Genomic DNA, 20,624 nt, shown 5'->3' with positions numbered 1-20,624 from the left:
GTCGCGCACTCGTGACCATAATAATATATTGTGTAGAATTTTAAGTTGTACGTTTTATTTTAAACCGATGTTCGGAAAAATAAAATATTAATTTAAACTGATTTAAAAATGCCCATAATGACTTATGGGTTAATTGCATCGTGATATCGTATCGTTGACTGTTCGGTCTGCGATTACAAAGTTGATTGTTATAGTTTATTAAAATATTATAATAAAATTGGTACCTATTTTATGAACTACCTAGTTAACGTAATTTTTTGTGCTCCTCTCCCCGTCGACCATGCGTCCCGAAAAGTGGTAGATAGCAGTAATTCTTGAATGTTAACGAAGTCGTCAAGTGGACCACTCTTGAATCGCTGAAATACATATATTGTGTATTATCCTTTTATTGTCTATTATATTTACATTAGGGCCGACGGTTTTTTTTCGTTGATTGTTCAATCATCTCTCGGACGGTATACCACGTAATGCGTATAATACATTAATACCGAAATATATCCAAGTACTGACTAACTGAGGTATTGTATAATACCAATTAAAATGCTAAATTACCAATATTTCAAAAAAAATACTAATATTTAATACTATGATAATATTCCGCTTTTGGTTTCAACTTTCAACCCAATGAAAACTTGTCTAGTGGACACGACACGGACGAGTTTTAAATGGCTTTTTCTATGATAATTTTCTTAACATTTTCATATATTTTCATAATATTATTGGTAGGTAGGTGTACGTATATTTTGTATTTTATATCGATATCACTATACCGTCGACTATAATTTACATGCGTTTCGAAAATCACAATACATGCATAAAGGACGCCACACACCGCAGCGGGAAAATTGACTCATTTTTCCGTAACCGTTACCGCCACCGCCGCAGTGTGTGGGGACCTTAATGCATAATTAAAAACATGCGGCGCACCATAATATAGACTCGGTAATAGTCGGCTAATACGGTACATAATATTATTGTCAGAACTCGGGACCAGATTTATGATTTTTAGTATAAGTATATAAATCATAGTGTTCACGAATAAAAACTATACACAAATCAACCAACTATGATAAGTAGTGATTAGTGATGATATTATTTTCGTAATTTATTCAATCGTTGCGGTTTATGACGTGGCCCCGCGCATGTTATGTTGTCTAGAGTAAAACGCCTGCGAGGAACGTCACGCAAAATGTCGATTGCGTTTTTTCTCGGTATACCTACATTATATTTATAGATCGGATTATCCCGTGCACGGGTTTTTCACGAAAAAGGGTTATCGGTGTTTGTAGGAACAGAACACGGGACCGGCCGGTAATTAAATAATTAGATAATAATAATAAAATGTATTATTGGTACGATGTATATGTATATAATGGGTTGGGTGGGTCCAATGATAGGAATATATTATTATATAATTTGCGATTTTTGGGGCCTTTCTTAATATTATTGTGACCAGGTGGGTTGTGAGTAGACTTAGGCACTCGCCTAAATCTAGCATTGTACCCATAAACTAGTGCAGTGTTTCTTAAACTTTTTGAGATCACGAAACACCAAACATTAATATTTTTTCTACGCGGAACCCCTATGAAAATTAATATCAATAACCAATCAAAAAAGGAGCGTAGAAGTTTTGTGTGATAGAACCCCTACTGAACTATAAAAAAAAAAAGGACAGTGCTTATAGAGCTCTGACCAGCGGACGTGATTGTCGAGAGAGAAAGAACTATGCGTCTGGGAATATACTTGTATACCTATTGAAAGAAACCAATGGAACGGTGAGAGAAAGAGATATTATAATATACTTTTGCGACGTTACAGTGTTTTTTCACTCACTCGATGTCTCCATTTCGTCCCCACGAACTACGAGCACGGGCGTAGTTTGGTATCCGTGGGGGCTATAATATAGGAATAGAAAATTGTAAAAACATTTACAACTATAATTTCGGACAAAATGTAAAAATGTAGGTAAACACCACGAGGGGGCTACAAAAGTTTCCGTGGGGGCTGTACTGCTGTGTAGCCCCCATGCATACTACGCCGCCCATGACTACAGGCAAGGAGTTGTCCGATGCCCATTAGGTAGTGCTTATTATTAGTAATTCGAAAAAATGTTATATTATTTGTATTGCTATAGTGTCTATATATTATAGTGCCTCCTTTTACCTGGACACCGCAAGTTGTTATCGATCACGATATTACTTGTATGGTAACTATATGTTGTTGTATGTCGTCCCAACGATCTAAAAATAAACACTTTTGTACAATTATTTATGTGTGCGTATTACACGGAACACGGGTACAAATGTGCAAATATATGCAGATAACACGATATCTATTATTGTCGTCGTTCTTTCCGAGTACCTACTGCTCGGTGGTCGGCGGCGGGCGAGGGAGACGGACAAAATATCAATATTTAATATTATTGTTGTATTTTATTACAACTCACAATCTGCCGGCGTGGAATTTAACGACAGCTGCAGTCGTACGGGCTCCTACGAATTATTAACATAACATTATTATCATTAAACATATTTTAAACGGTGTGAGGATAAAAACCGCCGCGCGTATCGTCGTCGTATCACGGTAAATGTTATTATTATAATATAATATTTTAAATTGTCGCATTATTTTTGTTTGCCGATAACGAGATTAATAATAACACCATTAAAAATATTATCGTATTGAACATCGACTATCTAGACGTGTTCGAGACGTGTGGTCACCGGTGTATTGCTGTTTGCCACAATATTCGGCAACAACACGATATTTACAATCGGCACTCGCCAGTCGCCACTCGGCTGCAATCCGGTGATAGGTGCCTCTCGCCGCCGTCGCGCTACCGGTTCGATCCCGATCGATCCCGTCACTTTCGTTGACCGTGTTCGCCGATCTCGTTGTCGTTATATTACTATAATAACACAATATCATATTATTATCGATCGCGTTCGTCGCGTGACTTGAACGTTGCGATGCTGTCGTGGTCGGCTAATGATAAAACAACACTCGCCTTTTTTTCCCCCACAGAAATGCCACACTCGTACGAACACATCGTCGACGCTCAACAGTCGCCGGTCGGAGACGAGCTGTACAACCTGACGCAGTTGGCCGAAGTCAGCATCGTGTACTTCAGACACCACACGGCCACGATCATCGACGGTCCGAGTGCTTACGAAAAGGCCATAAAGGTAAGAGCAGTCATTCGTGCTTCGTGCACGCTATCTCTGAGAAAGGGTCGCGCGCCGCCATTTGGCTTCGCGGGGCGTACATAAAACCGCGTTACTGGCGGTGTCGTGTGCACGACACGTAAAACCATGACAAGTGCATAATTTGTTACGTTTCATAGTTTTTGTCTTGTGCGCACCCACCACCTTGGTCGACTTTAACGTAAAAAAGAAATAAAAACAATTCATAATGGTCGGTCGGAGGTTTCGTCATTCCGATCACTGCGCGATAGGGCCAAAACTCTATGGGCGATTTCAAACGGATATTTTTTTTTTCAAATTTCAAAGGTCAAAAATATTGTGTGCGGGGAAAGTGATCATTAGAGTGCGCGTGCTTGCAGTTGTGCAAAAGAAATAAGCGAGCGCTCCTGCGCGCGCGCGTACGAGTCGGTGAAACCGCCGCCTTGGCGTTGCGCTCGTGAACCGTAAGCAATTTACGCTCATTTGTATAATTTTCTTTTTGTCGATCCTGCGGATGGACCCGACGGGACTACTGAAAACTGATCCACCCGAGATCGATCAAGCCACGTTTTAAGAGGATGTCACACCCGCATGTGTTGTCTCGCCGTCTTACAACATGGCAAAAACTGTTTTGCGCGGGACAGCTTTTATCTCTCTCCGTTTCTAGTAGTGGCTCCGAAATTTCTGAACATAAGGGTGGACAATTTATCCATGCAATAGCGTGCTCATATTTCAGATAACATAAGTACAATACAAGTTATTTGCTTCTGAACATTTGGTTTTTGTTTTTCATTTGCTTATAAAAAATGATTGGATAGTCCTATTGGAAAAAAAAGCACGCTGTTGCACACGTAAAGTTCTTCTTTACGTGTTGTTATGAAAATGTGGTAGTTCTACAGCAAAAATGGTGCGAGAAAAGTTGTCCCGCCGCCAAACAGTTTTTGCTATGTTGTACATTTGTAAGACGGAGACAACACATGCGGGTGTGACATCCTCTTAAGATAGGTAATAGCCAATCATAGGTATCTATAGATTAATTTCAAATAATCAAAGTTTAAATAAAAATTACCGGTGCTTGGGAACAAAATTTTTAAAAAAAAACCGGAATGCTGACTGAACGATCTTAAGTACACACGACTACACGAGTACACATAATACAAAATTCAAATCACATTTCAAAAATATAATCTCATTACTATAATAGGTCCGTCGGTATGATTGACAAAAAGATTGGTACATTTTGGTTGAAATAACTGACCTCTTGCAATCCTCTTATACTATTTTTGATTAGGTAGATTTCACTTATTTTTCAACTAAGTATATCACCTACCTTTTTTTAAATAAAGATTTATGACAAGCTCTTAAACAATTATTAGTAGGTATTAATCAAAAAACAATCCTTCCTATCTGTTCCCATGCCCGTATTAGAATACAATTAAAGCAACATTTCCTCGTTACTTACGACTGGTTGTAAATTTTAAATTGTATTTTGAGTATATTTTTTATAGTAATGTTTTGAGTACCCAGGCATTATAATATATAAATATCTATTACATAAAATAAATGTATAAATACGTAGCTCGGCGAGGCGAAGTGGCTGAAATCAATCACGCATCGTGAATGAGAGTAAGCAACAGCAGCTGCCACTAGTTCCCGGATGGGTGACCACCCGGGTTCGTAACGTGTTCCCGACCAACCCTACCAACCTTACTAGGCTAATGATCTCAGTCGTCGAAGCCTTAAAACCTCGCTTAAAACTAACAAAAAAAATTTTTAAAATACCCACCATTTACGATAGGTGAAATTCTAATGTAATAATGTATAATAATACCTATTAAAATATAACCTGTGGCATTAAATTCACACTTGTTTACATTTTAGATTCTGAAAGGAGCGATGAATATATATAATGATTTGTATTTTTTGTGTCTGCCATCACTCAATTAGGATAGTAAAAATGTTTAGATTTTCTTCGACAGCATATTATATTTTCTGATAGGAAAGTGAATGTAATTGTTGGTACTTTGGGGGGTCAAAAGAATTAAAAATTCCCATTAGTTTTCAAAAAACGTCAGGAAAAACAAACAAAAAATGAAGGACACAAATCCGGGAAAGACTGAGATTTTTACGCAAAATCGGTTTTGGTTTTCGGTGTAACTAACTCTAAAACAAATGACCGTACAAGAAATTTTTACTAAATGTTTAAGTTAGGATTTTCTCTACAGCATACAATTTTCAAAATATTTTGATTCGTTTTGAGCTTGTATTGAACGGATATTTTCAATTTGTTTAGCCTTTTTTTTTTTTTTTATAAATGTCAGTAAAATTTAATTTGAAAAGTGACAATTTAATACAAGGCTCCTAATATATTGGTACAATGGCAGTTGGATCATATTATATAAATAAAAATAATAATAATTCGGCTCTACCGTATTAATAATAAGTAATAACAATTTAAATATGATATAAAATATCCTAGGCTGACAAACCGTCTCCGCTCAGAATCGTTTTTCGTATACAATAATATTAAATTATCATTGAATTCAAATTTGAGACCATCCATTGCAGTGACCCACTTGCAACCTGTTGTTCAGCCCAGCAACATCCACTTACCCGCTTTTTTAGTATCTAAATTACAATTCTGATGCACTCTAGTCCCTCGTAAACTGTACAGTGACTGTTATTTTAAACCTTATTTTTCAAACGTGTCGGTATTACCTATTCAGCATTTATGTACTTATATCACGGTGGTGTTTAAATATCGAACAAGTCGAGCTTTTTCAAAATCAATTACCTATACCTACTATTGTTGCGCTTGAATTTTCTACCAACTAATCATTCGGCGGCATTCATGTGCGCCGATGCATCTTTGGAAGAATAGTATTTTGTTGCAGAATATGAAATAGGTAAATAATAAACACACTTTGGGTTGCCGTTTAGAAAATCAAAAGTTGATTGATTATATAATCAATAACTTGAACAATTTTTTCGCGCGCGTGTCTTTAATTTTCCGAAAAAAAGTGTTTAACATCATACTATTCGGCGTTTTGTGGATTGGTTGTAGAAAAACGACGACGAAGAAGACGACGACGACGACGACAACAACCACCATAACCCGATAACTACGGAGCAGGCAGCGAAGAAGACGACCAACAACAACAACAAGGAACGTCAGTGTCCGGATTGCGGGAAATGTTACAGCACTTCCAGCAACTTGGCCCGGCATCGGCAGACGCACAGGTCGCTGGCTGACACAAAAGCCAGACACTGTCCCCACTGCGACAAGGTGAGATCACGATAATAATAATATTCTTATTCATATCTCATGATAATATGTCAACTATATTGTAATGAGGGTTGGCCGGCAAAAAACGGTCGCGAGCCGCTCACAACTTTGATAAAAAAAAAATTTTGTAAGATCATCGGTATGTGTGTACACCACCAGCGTTTCTTAAACTTTTTTATCCGTGGAACCCTTTTTGACGTCCACTTATATCGTGAAACCCCTACTTTGTTTTCTAGCTTTTAAGCTTTTTGTTAGGATTATTTGCAAAAAAAAAAATATAATTATTTCATATAGGTGTTACTTATATTGTGTTACTTAATTAAAAGGTACTTAATTAAAAAATATGTTAAAAAAAATAATAAAAATAATAAAAATTGTATATAATTTTACTTTAACAATAATTACTTAATGAGATGCGTGAAATTGCTTTTTATTATTACAAATATTGAGCTTTATTGATGAAAGTTGTAATAACATATTAGGTTCGGCATCAAGTCTGTTGCGGTATTTTGTTTTTGTCGATACATAGGTAGAGAACCCCGTTTCACACATATACGTGGTTGCAAATGGTAAAAGTGCCAACACGGCTTTTTGTGACAATTGAGGATATTCATCTTTTGAACTGCACCAAAATTCTGCTAATGGCATTGATTTAAATTTTTCTTGCAGCGATAAATGGTTAAATGGTCTTGAAAATTTTGAAAAAAATTACTTAGGCTTCGCGGAACCCTGAAGTGATCTCCGCGGAACCCCGGGGTTCCGCGGAACACAGTTTAAGACACTGTACACAATAATGTCGGATCAAATTGTGTATGGAATATTTTTGTCTTAATACCGGTTACCAACTATTGCCGTGTCGGTAATTGACAATATGTTTTGCGTCTTACGATGAGCCGCGCACGAGTCCTATGGCCGAGAGCCGCGAATTGGCTAACCCTTTCGTATTTAAGACCGTTTTGAATTTGTGTATATGTTTTTTGTGGGCCATTATCTACAGAATATTGGAAATTTGAGGGCGGAGTGGCGGCGCAGTGGTCGCGCAGTTGACTGCGACTCGCACGGTCGTCGGTTCCATTCAATAGCAAAGTGCAACGAATTTGTGTGGTTTTCTAATGTTCTATTCGGAATAAGAAGACACCAGTTGGGGGGGGGTGGGGCACGGTCAAAACCGGTTTTGCTACGTAAATCTGGTGTGCTCTTATTCGGAATAGACAATAATTATACGCGATCGACATTTTTCCAACTATGAACTAGGCAGAGGCAGTGAAGACCGCACATGTCTCCCCTCGGTGAAAGGGCGGCAGTATCATGCGTATAGTGATACATGCATAGGCAAATAGATCACGTCATGATCTCCCTACTACCCACTTGTGATAACTGATGAGCATTGACCAAAGACCTTGACGTCGTATTAATGAGCAAATATAGGAAAAAAAAAAAGTTCAATGTGCATATTTATTATTTTTGCATTTCTCTTAATTTTTTGGGCATATTTGCATATTTGATGATTGATAATTATACTCTTTAAAAATTCATGTATATATTTATAATGTACATTAATTTTGAGAGATCTCGGTTTTCAATATATAATATTATTAATATTGTATCGTGTTTTCCAAATGTCTACTTGGTATAAAAAAATCCAATATTTATGTATATAATCATCTTCAATTTGTAACTATATATAATATTTCTAATATAACCACTTGCGGGACAGTAGGATACCCCCGAGAACCCCTTGCAAGTTACAATTATGTTACAACCCTTGTCCCTTACCTCTGTTTAACCCTAACTCAACGTCAAAAGATATTTTTACCGATTATTACTGTTGCCATTGTTCAACGTGATTTTATATTTTGCTTATTTCTGTGCAGGTATATGTGTCGATACCAGCTTTTTCAATGCATATGCGAACACATAGCCAGTCCTGTAAATGTGGCATCTGCGGTAAATGCTTCTCCAGGCCATGGCTGTTGCAAGGGCATATTCGTACCCACACTGGTAAGCTGCACACTGCATAAATTGCACATAATATTGACAGAGACATAATACTTAATGTCTTAATGGTGGAGAAGGGGGCTCCAGTAATAATAATTTCCAATAGCAAAATTAAATTAAATTAAATACAATTTTTAAAACACAAAAAAGTACTGTTGCTGCAATTGTTTCAAATTATATTTAATTTAATTTAAGGGGATTGGATATCATCCGTTTTTAAGGAGTTTGATATAGGCAATTTTCTAGTGTGATTTACTGTGTATAAAATAAATAGCTCCTGCACATGCACGTACATATCAATAACGCAGCATTTTACATACTAAAACTTAGTTTCGTATTTCCAATAATATAGCTTACTAACTGACATTATAGTATGAACACATATTATACAAATTGGAGAGAAGTAGTTTATCTAGGGCCGTATATGGGTCGATTTTAGATATTATATTTTCAATGTCCAATATTTAGCTCTAAAACTTGTGATATTTTACTTTTTAAATTTGATTTATTGAGTTTAATAATTGAAATATTGAAAATTGACTCTTGTAGAGACTGAGATTAACTTCTCTTCTACAATTTTGATAGTTGGTGTTTTTTAATTTGAAACCATTCAATAAACTATATATTGTTAGAAGTACAAAAATTAATTTTCATAGCATTTCCGTACTATTGATACCCCTTAACATATTGCTAAATGTAAAATGTTTGTGTTGTAAAGGGAAATGTTTCAAACGCTCCTCCCCACTAGTAATTAATACTCCTCTGTAATAGACTGCGGTCAATACATTTAAACGTAGCCTTAACAAATACATATTTCTGCGGTTCTTTTAGTAATAAAAAATGTATAGTCGCAGTAAATTGTATACACTTACTCGGCTGTCCTCTGTGAGCAGCTATTTCTCGATGGGTAGATCAGCCTGAAATTTATTTTATTAACTCAACAGGGTTATGTGGAAAACGTATTAATTTCTTATTCAATTTTTCAGGAGAAAAGCCTTACGAGTGCGAAAAATGTCGCAAAGCGTTTGCGGATAAGTCAAACTTGCGAGCTCATCTACAAACTCATTCTACCGAAAAACCACATATCTGTCAGAAATGCAACAAGGCGTTTGCACTCAAGTCGTACTTGTACAAACATGAGGAATCTGCTTGTGGTAAAATTACATCGGTGAACAACAATAACAACAACGATTAGGAACCCTTTTTTATTAGATTTAAAAATCGAAAATTCTTAACAATTGTGTTTTATTTGTATATATATTTATATGAGTTTTTCTTTACTTTTTTCTTCTCAACAATTTTGAAAATAAGCTATAACTTTTTGGTGACCAATTAACATTTGTTCTAGAAATGTATAATACATTTTCAACTGTTTTATATTTAAGTACAATTTAAAATACTTGAAAGTTTTAATGAATATTACAACTATGAAAGTTTTCTTATTTTAAACACTTTAAATTACAAAATAATAGTAATAATAATAAATAATAAATAATACATAATACAAAAATAAGGAAAAAAACAAACTAACAAAATAATCAAATTTTTATAAATTAGACATAAAACGTTACAATGTTACGTTTTACATAACAAAGATCTGAGCAATACATGTTCATGATTTAGAAATAACCAGAAAAATTTATATTTTATCAAATCAATTTGTGTTTGGTTTGTTTTGTTATTAATGGACTTTTGGACAGCGAAATTTTGAGGCTCAACAAGTAAGGTTTCACTTGTATTATTGATGTGTAGATACAAAATAGAATAAAAACAGCTCAGGTAATATTTATATATTTTTTTTTACAAATTTGTTTATATGTTTTAATATTTAACAATAAAATAGAAATTAGTTTATTTTAAGTTAAGTAAAACTTTAGAATATATATAATATTATGTACGAGCGGACGAGTGCTACTAGTCACATTTATTAATTTATTTTTGTATGCAACAGTTTGTTGGTTAAAAAATATTTATTAAATCTGTAAATACTTACATATATATAATATGTATGACTTTTTTTTATGTTGTAGAAAATATATTTTCAATTTTAAGACTTTTAAAAATTATTTATTTTTTTTTTTAATACATGTTACAAAATCTACATTTAATATTATTTATTAACTTTTGTATCACAGATAAAAGATTTAAACTAGGAAACAAATTTGTATTTTTGATGTTAACAATGTACACAATTAATGATAAAAATGAATCTAAATAATTTTGTAAAATTAACAGATAAGTATTTTGAAGAATTTTTATAGGTTGTAGAAAATTAAATTCTTTTTGAAAAAGACAGATTAAAACAAGTATTTCAAACTGATTTTTACCTCCTTCAGTAATAAATACATTTAACATTTACCAAATATTACACAATAAATAATGTTTAATCATTGTTCATAGTGTGTATTCTTAACGAACGTTCTTTGCGTTGCCTACGCCATTTGCTGGGTGCTTCTTTGTTGGATGTGTTATCCGCAGCATTACTGTTTTTATAAAAACAGAGAAAATTATTTTTATGAAATTTAATTATGAATAATTTTTTTATGATAGAATTAAATATTTACTTACCGACAGTATAAAATTATGTTGTCGTCAGATAAACTAAATGACCAATTGAACACACTAGATTTCCAAGCAATTTCAGTTGAGTGTCCATGTTTATAACCAATTTCTAACTGATCTTCAGGTATATTAAGTTTATTGGAAATCTAAATGATAATAATTTATATTATAAATTATAATATAAAATGATAAAATATTTTATAACCCAGTTCTTGAAGAATACTCACTTCAGTGGCCAGCTGTGTGTTAGCAGATGTTGATGATGCTATATCAACAACAAACTCCATTTCAGTTATACAACGTCCTGGATGTGCTTCTTCTACGTGATTGACAAACATGAGTCGTTTGGTTTTATTTAATTCCAATTCGGAACGATCTTTTAGATCCAATATGACCATTTCCCACCCCTGACCGATATCTTCATTCCAGATTTCTTCATTGAAATAGCATCGCATCAGAGAGTCCTTTTTTTTCTTACGCAAACGACATCTACAATAATATATCATACCATACACAGTTAACAATACATTTCATATAGTTGTCAAATTATTTACCTGTCTAAAGGTATATCAATATTTTGTGTCTTATTCAATTTAACCAATAGTTCTTTTTTGGTGTCTAAGACTGAAGTTCCCATTGTTATTATCCAATCAAACATTTTTTTAAAATGAATCTACAAGCAGTAAAAATAGTTTTAGAATATTAATATACATTAATATATTTATATCTATTTAACAAGTTGTGTAATTATTCGATTACATACCTTTGTTGTCTGTTCTTGTGGTTCGATCCAATAAATGATACCGCGATATTCACCATCACGTAATGCTTGACCCATGGTGATTTTAATTGTGTCTGAGTAGGCTAAATCTTCCAAAGAACTACTAGGTAATGCCAATTCTTCTAATTCTGTGTCCGATTTGCATCGATTTAGAATAATAAAATCAGATGGTATGTTGATGAACGGTATTAATTGAGATTTGAGTTCTTTGACAGTCATGCGTTTATCGACATAAGCGTACAGTTTTTCTATAAAATTTTTATTTTACAGTATATGCTTTTGATAAACAAAAGAACTTAATATTATTTTAGTTCTACATTCAAACATAAGGAAAATGTATAAAGACAGGTCAAGTGATCACTAATTTACATGAACTAGAGTAACATGGGTAACTTAACCAACTTAGGACTTGGTAAAAACTTAAAACTGCAGGATTTAATATTTAAAAAATCAAAACTTTAGAGCTTCATTTCCATCTCAAAATATGTCTATACTGCTTACCATCATCGTCCTCAGATGTCTTGTTGTCTGATAACTTTGTTGTTTTGAAAAAATATTTTTCATTTAACTGGAATTCGTTATCATCATCATCGTCTTCAGTCCCATCCCAGTTTTCCTCCAATCTGCCTTGATCATAAACCTGAACATATTTTTGAATAATATAATATATTATACTAATAATTTTAGAAAAAAAACTGATATACCTTTATTGGGTCGTGTTCAAAAGTAGGAGAATCCATATGATAATCTTCGACAGTATCTCCTTTGATTGTTCTAAGGAATAAAAAATAATTTTAAATAATATGTTCAAATCTCTCAAAAAAATCATTACCTTTCACTGTCTGTAATACTACTGTCCTCGCTCTGATCACCACTTCCACTACCACTAGCTACAACACACATATCCTCAGGAATAGCAACCAAATTATTGTCTTCAGTTGACTGATCACAATCCACTGAACAAAGTAAAAAAAAATTATAATATATATAATTTAAAAATGTGGCAATGAAAAATTTGCTAATGCTTACCTTCCAACACACCTGCAATTTGTTTTTCTAATGGTAGCATAGACATATCTGCACTGCCGCCATTTACAGAGTTTTTATTGTATAATGTCATCAGTTTATGTAAAGTTTCTGAAAATTAAAAAATTGGTTTTGAAAACCTTTACTTATAAATAAAGAATACCAAATTATGTAATAGTTTAATAATTATGGTGTTTTTACTCTTTATACCTTAGGAATTATCATTATTTAAAATAAAGTAGGTATATTGTATACAATTAAACTTATAATTTTAACATGAGTTAAGTTAAATTTTGTTTTAAAGTGTTTTAAATGATAATATTATGTGCAGTGAAATCATACATTCTTACACGCTTTCGGGTGAAAAATGTATCAGTACATTAGTCACATATATTTAGTTATAAAAACAGTAAAATACTATACCTGTATCTTTTGTAGGCATGATGAATTGTAATAGGATTGTATTGTCGTATCGTGTGATTATGTTTTTCATCTTATGTGACAAGGCTGATTGTTCGATAGCATGACGTTCGATGAACACAAAAACCTGTAGGACAAACACTAAAGTAGTTAAATGGACCACGAGCACTACTGTTTAAAGAAAATCATGTTTTAACAATACATACATAATTAGTGTAGATAGATGAACACGGTGCGCTATCTTCGAGCAATGTTGGTTTTGAACTGCTCTGAATGGCGAAATGCAACACTGATTCGTTGGGAATATCGTATTTTGTGTAAAGCAGATTCCTGAGGTCTTTTATCTCATTGTTTTGTTCAATTTCAATTTCCACCGGCTGACTTACATCAATATCTTCTTCGTTGTCATCCAAGTTTATCATGAATAATTTCATCAAAACATCTGATCGAGAAACAACATATATTAGTGCTTATAATATACAATTATTATTATTTTAAAATCAAGTTGTTATTCTTACACCCTGGAGTAGATACAGCACTTCTATTTTCTTCTGTGTCAATCATTTGAAGTAACAATACAAATGTCAGGGAATATTTCAAGTGACATACTAAATAATTGCTCTTATCTTCCAAGTTTTCAAGAACCTTTTGCTCCTGTTTATTGAAAATAACTAACCGACACGGTTTGGTGACTCTAAAATACTAGAATTGAAAATCTTCCTCTTATAGTTTATAAATATTAATTATTACGTAACATAAACCAATTAATAAAATGTTACCTCAATAGCCATAGCCTTTAATTGTTCAACAGTAGTGGTTCCGCTACAATCAAACTGCCAGCTACGTACACCGGATTCCATAAAATCAGCTAAGTGGACAGGCACTTTATACATGTCTCGTTCTCTTTCTCTCATCTGTCTGTCTTCTTCGGCTTTTCTCTCAAGTAAGTTATGAAGTTCTTTTAAATGCGGGGGAAATTCTTCTTCAGTCATAGCATTTTTATTTCTTCTGTGATCAATTTGTCTGTACATGAGCATGTATGCATTAGTGCTGGATGTGTATTGGCCTGAATAATATCCTCGTACAGGACCACCACCAAAACTTCTTTCAATATCGTCCATTGTGATCTAATGTTTTGAAAAACAAATACACATACATTGAAATATTTGTTTAATATTTTCACATAATATCATGGAAGTTAACAATATAAGGTTAATATTACACTTACCACTGACACAGATTGATCGTTAAAACATAACCACTGATCAGTTTTAAAGTCTTTAATATATGCATAATAGTGTCCACCCGACGCACTACCAGAATGTATCATGATGGCATAAAGTTCATACATATACGGACCAATTGGTTCATTTTCTGAGTTCAAATCTCCTCCACGTTTATCTTCATGTCTATGCTGGGTAAGGTCGATACCTTCGTCTTCATCCTGAAAAATGTTAATTACATTTTTCTAGTTAATTAATTTATAACTTAAATTAAATTAAAATTTTTTAATTACTTGATCAATTTCATCTAACGCAGATGAACTGTCTGTGCCTGTATAACTACTGTCATCACATTTACTACCAGATCCAAATAATTCTTCAGGAAATCCTTCAGATAGCGCCTCTTCTTTGTCTAAACCATTTTTATTATTTGATATGAAATTGTTTAAATTGAGTTTTAAAGGAAACTCAACTCTATAATATGAAAATAAGTAAAATAAAATAAATAGAAACATTGTGTTTATTTTTAATAAGTTAATGAATTAAATATTACTTGTCATTTAATTTGATGCGATACATAGTGTTATAATCAAAATCAAAACGCATCAAATGCAATGTCATTATGTATGGAAACTTGCTGAATTTCAGACCTTTGTGAGCATTACATTTTTTATTACAGCGTTCACAAAAATACTGATTATTGCCATCTAATGTTTCAGGCTGAGTAAATCCTTGTAGTGCTTCTTTCTAAATAAATTTAAACATTTTGATTTACGTAGATTTGAAATAATACTTAAGAAAATATCTATCTTACTATACATCCATAAGCATTAGTACTTCCAAATGGACGTATAGGTAAAGGTATGTCTAAAAATGTATCTTCTCTGGATTTTTCAATTCCACATTCTTGGCATTTCACATAATCAATCATTTTGCCTGAAAAAAGTGAAATTAACTCAAAATGTATACATAGTATCTTGTATCTATGCAAAACATATCCTAGGGGGGAAATTTTCCTCTATCAAATACATCAAAGGAAAAAAGTTTATTATTATTTTCTATATACAATATTTTTTTATGGATATGTTCCGTTGAGATTTTTACCGCAGATATGCTTACTTAGATTTGTATACAGTATAATTATTATACAAACACAAAATATATTAAAATTTACCTTGATAAAGCTGGTTTATGAGATCAACATGAGTGGTATTTTTAAATTCTTGTTCAAGAGCATCAAACATGACTCTACAAAGTTCTTGAACATCGTGCTGTTGCCATGCTTCACTAGAATCCCAACCAAAACTACGTGTAAGTTCTGTTGTTTCAACACTGTGTCGCGGTGAAGTCTTTAAACAAAATATTTTATATTTTTATAACAATGTTTAGTGATATATTGATTATAAAATATTTACTTGTAGGTTTAAGAACAATCTCTGGAGTTGAAATGGAATCGATTTCGACTCGTCAATATTTGCATCAAAATCAAATTTCCATTTGTACAGAGCATTTCGAAATTCTGGAGTCATGTACAATGCTTGCAATAAACTATTTAGGTAACATGTCATTGCTTGATTGACCAAACCTCTATATCCTGTAATAATACCACATTTTTAAAATTACTCGTTTATTAAACTATAAAATAAATCTAGTTTTTAAAATTCATAACAGACATTCTCCAAAATATTATTTATTATTAAAATAATGTTATAATTGTTTTTTAGTTTACCAAACCTCCGTTTATCATAACTCTTTCTTAAGATGATACCATACCTGTTTATGTTGTCTCAATCTTATAAATGTACAAGTATATTTAAAATATTTTGTTTTTCCCTGCATACATGCAAATCAGCACAGCAGTAGCGTATCTAGGATTTTTTCACGTGGAGAGAGGATATAAAGATTTTAATTGACTTATTCAGTATACACATATATTCATATTATTATATACATGTTGTATTGAGTACAACATTTGATATATGATCCCCATATTCCTTCCCGTAGATGGAACTGGGACACGGCATTAGTATTAGTGAATTAATATATGACCAAACTTAAAGGTAATAACATTATCTATGTTCTCTTGTTAATTTTTTACGACATTTAAATTTATAAGCTAGTTATGAGTATGTAAAATATTAAAATATATAAATACCCATAACTTGCTTAAAAATTTAAATATGGTAAAAATCAACGAGAGAATATAGATAGTGTTCTAACCTTTAAGTTTGATAATAGGTCAATTCACTAGGTAATAGATCAATATTGAAGCTAACAACACAAAACTGGTTCTGCTGAACTCAAATTTGATATTATGTTTTAAATTTGGAAGACAAAGACGACACATGCGGACGTGGTATCCTCTTTATTAATTGTTTCAGATCATCTATACACACTCAGAACTATTTTTAACTTGTTAAAAATAATCACACAATAAATGCGTGACCACTGCAAACTATATTTTAATCACGATATCTTGGTTTGTAAACAATAACACGACTAAGTGACTATTGACAGATTACATACCAAAATATACTTTAATATTTTTTTATCCTTAATAATTTCAATAAGTTTTCTCACATAATTTAAAATACACAATTTTAATTCATAATGTCATTGATATATAATAAATTAATAAAAAATAAGCATTAATCATATTCAAACCTGTATATGCTCTTTCAGTTGAACGGTTATATAGCATACGTGTAGAAGGTAATGCTAGCATTGGCATTGGAGACGTTGGTTCTAATATATTATTTTCTATAACAGATGATGAATCTAGACCATTTCGACGAACTGAAGGATGAATTTTCGAGTATTGACTTTCTATTTTTTGATCTTGAGTAGGCGAACATGATTTTGATGAATTATCATTCTCTATATTATCTGATACACTGTTTAGTGATATTTCAAAACGGTTTTTTACTCCTTGACGGTACAAAATCCCAATGTCACTCAGCAACCTTGTATCATCTTCTCTTATCATAAGCTGAACAATAACAAAATTGTTTTTTTTTTTACAACTAATTCATCATAGCTTAATTATTATAAAACAAAGCATACTTTGATCAATTCAGCATTGTTGTCATAAGAATTAAAAGTTAAAACGAAAAATTCTGTATTCCAATCTTCTGCTTGACAGAATTCTAATACACGTTTGTACAGTTGTCCTGCAGTTTCATTTTGATCTACAGTCAATGGAAACACTTTTGCACCCTTAGGTATGCGTACAATACATTCAGCTTGATCGCTTTCTTCAACTTCATTCTCTGATAGTACAAAGCGATTTTGAGAATCCTCACCAAATACCACACCAATATCTATCAATAGACGATCATCATCTGCTTCCAGTTTTGGCTGAAATATTAACTATAAGTTACTATTTTTGAAAAGAACATAATTTTTATGATTTAGTAGTAGTAAATACCTTATCATTTGTTTCCAATGTAGAATCTGATTTGAATGAACTAAATGTCAAATAAAAAGAATCAAGATCCAAATTGAAATACTGTGCAACTACATTAATAAACTGGCGAACAGTTTTATTCTTATCAACACAGCATTCCAATTTATCATTGTTGGTAGATTTATCAAGGGGATCATGAAATTTGCGCACCAGGCATCTTGCCTGATCATAGACTTCCAAGTGGTCAATAAGACTCACCATTTCCTAAATTCAAACAATTTTAGTGTTAATATCATCAAAGTATCAAACTGACAACAAATAACTATAACAATATAAGAAAATATAATACAAACATGATTTGTACATAACACATAAAAATTAAGATACTTACGCTATAACATACAACAGCTATGCCAAAAATGAATAAAGATGAAAATCTTTATAGTCACCGAAATGTTTTCTTACATGCTTCTGTAAAAGATCAAAATATAAATTTAATATCAAATTACATAGTATTTCGAAATAATATATGAGCTATATAACATTGTGCTTCAATTATGATAGCCAACTGCCGCTATGCTAAAATGCTTCCCACCACTACCACTATTTTTATCTCATTTCTGATTGGTGAAACTATTTAATGTTGAGACTGTAATGAATGACTCACTACTCTACTGGTAAGTTTATACTTTTGAAACTGAAAATATAATAAATACCTAAATGGTACAAATTTTGTTTCTTTTCTTTACAATGATACGTAGGTCACTAAAATTATATTGTAAAAACATTTACATTTTAGACATCAATAACATTTTAAATTAAAAAAAAAAATTTGATATATTTTACATAAATGTAATATCTATATATCATAATTATTAATTTATGACAGAAATAAGATAAATCTGTAGATAATTTTTGTTGTTGTTGTAAGTTTTTATTTAAAATCGTCTACTATAGTAGACTTATATAAAAATTGTTGGGAGTATAGCCTGATTTATTTCTAGGTGTTTGTCAAGATGCCAAATCCTAGAGGCAGCCAGTGACGTATTATAGGGTCAGAAGGAGTGTCAAAATTAGACTGATCTTACTTCCACTCATGCGAACTATACATCTGTCTCTCCTTCCTTACAATATTCTAATGGTAATTTCACTCTAGTGTGAATTTTATTTTTAGATTTACAATGTTGTTTATGTGAAACAAATGAGAAAAATTGTGAAAACTTTTAAATTTATTTATGATTTTACTAAATATGGATATCACTATGGAATTCAAGAGCAGTCAGAAATGTTGGGGAAGGGACTAACACCATTATTCAATGTTTGTTTTATATTGAATTTTGAAAATATTTTAGTAAATAACTTTATTATATCTAACAAAACATTTAAAAGAACATTTCTCTCCTTTAATTTTGTCCAGTGTAAAAAGCATAGACAGAGATAACTTTTTATAAATTGATGAACTATTTTTTTTTATTTTATGATTATAAAATGCAACAAAATATACTCAAATTCATAAAAAATTTAAAGTAAATTATTTTATAAGTTATTTAGGTGTATTACAATATACACCTATATAGTTATACTTGGGTATAATTGAATAATTCTTAGTCTTCTCGTTTTTTAAAAATAAATTCAATTTGTTTCGTATGCGTTCTAGATAGAAATACTGAACTTAAATCAGTTGGTTAAAATTCACTTTCATAGCATTTTGCACTTACTTTCACTTTTGTATGAACAATAATAGATAATCCCAACTAATATTTAAAGAATAGAGGCAAATGCATATGATTATTAAGATTATATCTGATACTAGTTTTATTCATTGCCATTACTACTTGTTACTAATGACTATATATGGAATAACAAATTCTAGAGGTTACTCAAAAGTATTAACTTTCTTAAATAAATTTATTTTATTTATTGTAATATTTTTGTTTCATAGTGTAACACATAATACAATATTATTAATAATATTATTGTGTTTAATGAATTTCATACTTTAATTTTCCTCTTTTAAAAAATATATCATTACCTATATTATTGTCGATTAGTAAAATTGATATTGTTCAATACTTCCATAAATAAGGTTGTTAAAAATATGCAAAACATATTCATGGATTGAGTTAGATATTACTTAGCTTTTTAAAATAATTATGTGCTTCAGAACGTATAATATTAAACACAATTTGCTAACTGTTAAACCTAAATTTAAAGACAATAAGTTGTTTGGGGGAAACTCCAAAAAAATGTATTTTGCATGATTCGGATACAACATGATTAGTGTGGGCAAGGACATAGTGCAAAACTGAGATCCTTAAAAAATTACAAGTAGACTAAGCAGCCAGTAGTTGGCCAGTTGTACGTAAGTCATAACATGCCCTACAGTCTACACTAAGGAAAAAGAATACCCATCATCATGTCCAGCTGAGCGAGCCGCCAATGCCTAATTTATTTAATTTTTAGTTCTTTCATCAATAGCGTTAAACATTATACTTACAGTTTGTTAAACGAAGCACACATAAGATTGTAGGAAAAAACGCAACGATTCATCAATTCACCGAATGATTTTTGCTTGACAATATCAACCACGGAATTAAGACGAAAGTCTTCTTTTTCTTCGTCGGTTGTCACTGGATCGTTTGGATAAGAAAGACGGGGGAAATTGTCTCATAGAAACGGATGGAATACATTAATATTTATTATAGTTGTGTTTTCATTTTTATCAAAATTGTGAATGGCT

General features: G+C 31.9%; 2 protein-coding genes across 2 annotated transcripts in view; one reads left to right on the top strand and one right to left on the bottom strand.

The window, feature by feature from the left end:
* LOC132939886 (transcriptional repressor scratch 2-like) overlaps positions 1–10,519 on the top strand; it is a 23,174-nt gene extending 12,655 nt beyond the window's left edge. Inside the window, exons 2-5 of the mRNA XM_061007296.1 lie at positions 3,025–3,185; positions 6,247–6,468; positions 8,343–8,469; positions 9,453–10,519. Of these exons, the coding sequence (XP_060863279.1) occupies positions 3,027–3,185; positions 6,247–6,468; positions 8,343–8,469; positions 9,453–9,661 (717 nt within the window). The 5' untranslated portion in view covers positions 3,025–3,026 and the 3' untranslated portion in view covers positions 9,662–10,519. The remainder of the gene's footprint in view (positions 1–3,024; positions 3,186–6,246; positions 6,469–8,342; positions 8,470–9,452) is intronic.
* On the bottom strand, positions 9,657–20,624 carry LOC132939883 (ubiquitin carboxyl-terminal hydrolase 47-like). The gene is made up of 24 exons (XM_061007293.1): positions 20,382–20,624; positions 18,276–18,355; positions 17,906–18,148; positions 17,542–17,835; positions 17,143–17,467; positions 15,894–16,072; positions 15,653–15,827; positions 15,293–15,414; positions 15,032–15,225; positions 14,772–14,952; positions 14,484–14,699; positions 14,035–14,382; positions 13,774–13,957; positions 13,462–13,697; positions 13,259–13,382; positions 12,839–12,946; positions 12,642–12,765; positions 12,514–12,583; positions 12,311–12,449; positions 11,792–12,057; positions 11,583–11,701; positions 11,256–11,517; positions 11,035–11,174; positions 9,657–10,949 (listed from the first exon to the last, which is right to left on the bottom strand). Exons 3-24 carry the CDS (start codon positions 18,143–18,145, stop codon positions 10,850–10,852), a joined length of 4,146 nt encoding a protein of 1,381 aa, XP_060863276.1. The 5' UTR covers positions 18,146–18,148; positions 18,276–18,355; positions 20,382–20,624; the 3' UTR covers positions 9,657–10,849.

The sequence above is a fragment of the Metopolophium dirhodum genome, chromosome 2 (assembly GCF_019925205.1).
Source record: "Metopolophium dirhodum isolate CAU chromosome 2, ASM1992520v1, whole genome shotgun sequence".
Taxonomy (NCBI): domain Eukaryota; kingdom Metazoa; phylum Arthropoda; class Insecta; order Hemiptera; family Aphididae; genus Metopolophium; species Metopolophium dirhodum.
Note: the sequence above shows the minus strand (reverse complement) of the source record. Positions and strands in the feature narration are given on the sequence as shown.